This window comes from Planococcus citri, chromosome 3 (assembly GCF_950023065.1).
Source record: "Planococcus citri chromosome 3, ihPlaCitr1.1, whole genome shotgun sequence".
NCBI classification, from domain to species: domain Eukaryota; kingdom Metazoa; phylum Arthropoda; class Insecta; order Hemiptera; family Pseudococcidae; genus Planococcus; species Planococcus citri.
The window spans coordinates 77025964-77031963 of record NC_088679.1 but is presented as its reverse complement, the minus strand read 5'-3'; the positions used below and the strand labels follow the sequence as shown (position 1 = coordinate 77031963).

General features: G+C 33.8%; 1 protein-coding gene across 2 annotated transcripts; it reads left to right on the top strand.

The window, feature by feature from the left end:
- The first annotated feature begins 1488 nt into the window (after nt 1-1488).
- On the top strand, nt 1489-4429 carry LOC135839375 (uncharacterized). 2 transcript variants are annotated; one of them, XM_065355371.1, is made up of 3 exons: nt 1489-1902; nt 2031-2059; nt 2172-4429. In XM_065355371.1, the coding sequence occupies exon 3, from the start codon at nt 2180-2182 to the stop codon at nt 3926-3928; it is 1749 nt and encodes a 582-aa protein (XP_065211443.1). In that variant the 5' UTR covers nt 1489-1902; nt 2031-2059; nt 2172-2179; the 3' UTR covers nt 3929-4429. The 2 variants fall into 2 exon arrangements, with proteins under 2 accessions (XP_065211443.1, XP_065211442.1); XM_065355370.1 differs by having other exon boundaries at nt 1489-2059.
- The last annotated feature ends 1571 nt before the right edge of the window (nt 4430-6000 follow it).

Sequence of the window (6000 nt, the reverse complement as noted above, 5' to 3'; positions counted from 1 at the left end):
AATAACCAAATCTTTCAAACCAAAAAAACCATCATCAGTGTTATCAGCTTGCAAATCCTTTTATGACAATTATGACACTGATACCTTACAATTTTCTTTTGGAAACTTCAACATCTACAAATTTTGAATTAAACAACTATAACCAGTGTTGCAAACTTCAAAAACTCTTCAACAGATGCCCTATTTTGCAACACTGGTACTTTAAACTTTTTTTTTTGAAAAAACTCAACTCTAGGACCCAACAATAGTGAAATAAATTGTTCTACGAATACTAAAATAAGTGAAAAACTATTTCACAAAAACTTTCGATCCTGTATTAAAAAACCATTCACATTTGCCCTCAGAACTAAATGAAAGTTCAAATTTTCCATTCCAATGTTGAATTTCTGTCAAATTTGTCAAACTACAAAATTCGTTAACTGCATAAGTAGGTACAGCAATTAGAACTCATTTTATTTTGGCTTCAATTCAACTAATTAAAATACACTAGTGTACAATTTTTAAATTCACTGTACAATAATGCAGCTCAACATTTCACACCTTTTTTTGTCACTCTTTCAAAGAATACACACCCTACCTTTCAATAAAATAACTCGTAACAATAACAAACCACTTAACCTACCTCAACAATAACTAACTAAACCAACCAACAAAAAGGGAACGTGACAAAACTAACAAACAGCTGGATATCTTTAGTCATTCATAATACATATACCTATGTGTATTATGAATGAAATTCTTACCCTCTTTCATTCAACAGCTTGTGTACTACAACACCTATACAGTATACACATTAGTCTTGCTCAAGTACACCTAACAACTGGTTTCATCAATAGTATCATACACTAACCCCCGCATCGCAATAATCAAACGTTCAATGACCATTAGATAAATTAATACCAGTCAATAGTCTAATTAATCTCTTTTGATATCTTTTTTCAGTCTGCTTTATTTTTATTCATTTTTTATTTTTCACCCCTTTGAAAACCAGAATGCAAATAGGTAGGTACATACATACTGACGATCGATGAATTCAAAATTCAAAGGGCCACCTGTACCACAAACAGTTAAACTACAGTCAAGAGTTGAACTCACATTCAGTTTAACTCGTCAAAAACAATGAGAAAAAATAGCCATCTGAAATTGAAAGCAATGCATAGGAGGTAAAAAACTTTCACAGCTAGATGACTCTCAACATAATGTAAACTTTCAACTTTCATTTTTATACTAAAAACCAATTCTTTTCGAGTCATTTTTTTCTAAAAATTATACTAAGCCCATAACAGACATTTTTTCACTTTCATATTAAATTGATTCGATGAAATATTTCATTTTTTCACCTGTAAAGAAAAATTTTCAATACACAAAATCATTTACCTAAGTACAGTTTTCATCGAATATTTATTTTCAAAACAGACTAATACAAATGCCCTATCAGTTTTCATTTTTTTTGTACAAAATTTTCTTCAAATTCTCCGATTCGAACGTTACAAAATTGCTCAACAGCTAGGGGCATCTTTTCCAATCACTTTAAACCATCCTGAAACATAAAACAATTCCCAGTAGTATTATTTTTTCAAAAAATTCAAAATTCAATTAGGTAATTAAATAAAATTAAAAAATTTCATTTCCTGCCCTGACATCATCGAAGCGGCACGTCCTTGACCAATCAAAAGCCGCTACTCGTGCGCAACGCACCCCCCAAACCAGTTGGCAAACTATCCAAAAATGATGAAATTTGTCAACAAACTTTTATCACCAAAAATTCATTCCGATTTTCTGAAAATGTTTTCTATGGTACCTTCCTTTATAAGTTTAAATTAAAAGCTCTCAAAATGTCAGTAGTAAGTGGTAAATGCTATGACTAAAAATTTCGATCGAGATATTGCAAAAAGCTTTTCCGTAAGTACCTTCCACTTTATATCTAAATACATAAGATCTGGTATTATTTTTCTCTCATGTGTTTACGGTGTAATACGTGTGTGCGAACTTGCGAACCTACAACCTACAACTCGAATATCTTTTCCAAGAACAACCAAACGATCCAAGACGACGACGAGTAAGAAAAATTTTGAGTAAAAATTCAATAATTCTAAAATTTAAAATTTTCCCAAAAATTTCTAATTTTGCTTGTGTGTATTTTTGTGTGTGTGCATTAATTCAAATTTCAGCCAAAATTATGACTTCCCATACGGCGATCTGTGCAAAATGTGGAGAACCTCTCATCCCAATTGAAATTCATAATCAACTGCTTATTACAACCTGTCGACACGTTTATCACCAACATTGCGTCAGCCAAGTACTTCGAGATCGAGATACACCTTACCAAAATCCACGAATTGTACGCTGCTCACAATCAAGTTGTACTCGATTCCTATCGTCTAACGATTTTTCAAGAATTGACTTCACGTATGTTACTTGTGAGCCACAGCATGAGCAACCAGCACATCCTGCGATCAATCAAAATCAACTTGATATGCTCACCGGCCTGAATAACCAACTTGAAGCCACAATTATGTCTATGGCTGAAGAAATGAAACATCTCAAAATTAGACTGGGAAAAGCTGATAAAGAACTTGAAAACATTAACAATCGCTATCACCACCTCATGAACCATCGAATCAATCAATTAACATCATTAGGAGAAAGAAATCCAGCAAATTTCGTCAATACTTCGATCATTCAACCTCAAACCAACTCGGCTTCAAACCAGCTCAACATCATACAAATGCCTCTTCATCACACATTCTATTTTGATCGAGACAACCAACCCTCCTCCTCTTCAGCATTGTCGAATCAATTCAAAGCACCACCACTGCCCCCTCCTTGGCCGCAGCCTCGCAATGCTCCACCTCATCGTGACAATCTGAACGATAATTCAGGCTCAAAACGCAAACGAGAAAGTACATCATCTGAGGATAATTCTAATGACATTCAACAACCACTCGCCCCCCATCGAAAAAAAAAGAAATCCAAAGCCAGAAAACCTCCACCGAAACAAATCAAAGGAACACCTGGAAATAAGGGTGATTACCACACTCGATACCGCAAGCGATACGGTACTGATTCGAAGGAGCTTTTACCATACTACCCTTTGAACTCATACCCTCATTCTTTCACCGCTGCGGGATACGAATTAGAAGAGGGCATATATGTTGGCGCTTGGTTTGCGTTTAATATCTTATTAATCGGTGATGGTCACATTGCATCGCTAGCTCGATTTCTTGGAATGGGAAAAGAATACGATAAAATTTTGGATCAAGGTTTATACCGAAGAGACCTACTTCTTAAAGATCTAATTGAATACCTCAACGATTTCACCAGCCTACCACCAAGAATCATGTTGTCAATCGGGAACTACGATGTTCACGAATTAACACCTTACCGAGAATTTTACAATGACATGAACAAGCTGTGTCTCATCTTACAGCGCCTAAAAGTAACCGAAATTATATTAGTACCGCTCATCTACCACCCTGTGAACAATCAACGCGCGTATGCATGTATCACACAAGTGTTGGAGAACAATTGGGGCCTTTTATTTGGAGCTGCAACTACACGCATCACCGGATTGTTCGATGAAATTCATTCTGGTCACTGTTATTTTGATGACTTTGGACCATACTATCGTTTGGAAGATTACGAAGAAGTTGCTACACGCATACGAGAACAATTCATTCCAGCTGTTCTTCCTAGTCCCTCTGCCCTGCGTGCAGCACAGGCCGCTGCTCAAGCTGAAAATGACGCTGCTGCAAATCCAGTGCCAAACGATCAAGCCGCTGCGAATCCAGTGCCAAACAATCAAGCTGCTGCAAATCCAGTGCCAAACAATCAAGCTGCTGCAAATCCAGTGCCAAACGATCAAGCCGCTGCGAATCCAGTGCCAAACAATCAAGCCTCTGGAGAAGACAACTTGCACGTAGACTAGCAAGATATCGCCTACCCTCACTAAAATTTTGAATTTATCAGTTAGCTCACCTATTAAATCTTCATCTGCCCAGCCTTGGAAGCTCAACACATCTGAGACTTCTCAGGTTGATTTTACAGAATCTCCATCAGAGCCCAATACATCGAAGACAAGCTGGTTGGAAATCATAAATGAAGGAGATGAATTCGACGAAGCTGCTGATAAAGTTCTTAATCTCATTGAAAATCCACCAGAGACCCCCCCCCATGTCGATATCGAGGAAGACAAAAAATCCGAAAACAAGGAAGAAAAACTGATTTGATTAAATCAAAAAACCACTGTTTCAATTTGTATCATATCAGTTCATTTTTTTAAATTAGCTTAACTTTTTTTTCACTGTGTAGCTACTATTTTTTAGTTAAACTAAGTTTTCGCCAATACATTTATGTTCATGTTTAGTTCTAATCTTTATACAGGACCATTTTTATTTTATGTTGAGAAGTAAAATTTTTTAATTTTCAATTTTTCCATCGTTTTTTTTATAATTTCATTTTTTTGGCTTATAGTTTTGGAACAATTTTTTATGAAGTTTACTTTTATTCCTTTTGATTTTTCCGAAAAGTAATCCCTTTTGTATTTGCGAAAGCTGGAACTTTTGCAAAATTAAAAATCAAAATCACCTTTTTCTGATTTTTCAACCATCGAGTACCTACATACTTTCAGTCAAATTTTGAACATTTTTTTTTACAGGGCAATTATTCCCCACTTAGGGAATAATTATTGGCATGATCACCTTAGAAGAGAATGTCTGCCCTATTTCCTTCTAGGTATCAGTAATTCCAAAAAAATACGAACTTTTGTAAAAATTGCCAACAAAAACTCCTGCTTTTTGCTAAAATGTTCGAAAAATCATGTTGGACAATTTCTTGCTTTTGCCAAAATTATCCTAAAAAGTCCTGTTTTTTACCAATTCATTGTCAACTTTTTTTCTGTAGTTATCAAAAAAAAACTATTTTCTTGCCTAAATAAAATGAATTATTGTAAAAAAAAAACTGCTGCTTTTAGCCAAAAATTTTCAAACCACTGCTTTTGGTCAAAATTTTCAGCAAGTTCTATTTTTTGATGACTTATAAAAATCCTGTTTCATACCAAAACAGTCTGAAAGTACCTACAACTTTTGCAAAAATTAAAGTCTTAACGTTAGTTAGAATTTGTCTAAAAAGTGCTGCTTTTTCCTTTATTAAAATCAATCTTCGTAATTTTATATTTTTCAGCTCGATTTCCTTTTCTATTCTTTTCCAAAATTGGTTTATAAAAGTTCTGTTTCTGCCAAAATTTTCGAAAAATTATTGTTTTTGGCTTGAAGAAGAAAAAAAATCTAGATTTTTTTGTCACAACTGCAAGAAATCCAAAACTTGGAACATAACGTTCTGAGATCCAAAATTCTGTCTGCGTTTTTTAAAACCCCTAATTTTTGTAAAAAAAAGTTCCCCTTTTTTCAAAATTGCCAAATAAAAATCTTGTCGACAAAAATGCCAAAAACGCCTCTTCTTCCTTGTGTTTTGTTAAAATTTCCAAAAAAATGAAAATTATTTTTTTTTGTAAAAAAAAATTCTTAAGATTTTGGTCAAAACTTTCAAAAAGTTCAATTTCCTAGTAAAAATTGTTAAAAATCCCAGTTTTTGTGAAAAAAGTTTTGTTTTTTCCAGAAACGTCTAAAAGTTTGGTTTTGTGCCAAAATTGTCAAAAGTCGATCCTGCTTTCTGCATAAAAATAAAACAGGTTTAGGTACTTTTTATACAATTTTTCGGATAAATTCAGCATTTTCTGCAATTTTGGCGAAACTAGGACCTTTTTTGTCAGAAAAATCGGGATTTTTAACAAATCTGACAAAAATAGGACTTTTTGACAGTTTTGACGAAAAAATTGAGACTTTTTTTTGGTCTTTCAGCAAAAATTATAATTTTTTAGCAATTTTGACATTATTTTTTGGAAATTTAGGGGGAAAAACAGGATTTTTAGCATTTTTATTTGGTAATTTCGAATAAAGTTTTTGTTAGTTCTGGAAGAAACAAGACTCCTCCGACAATTAA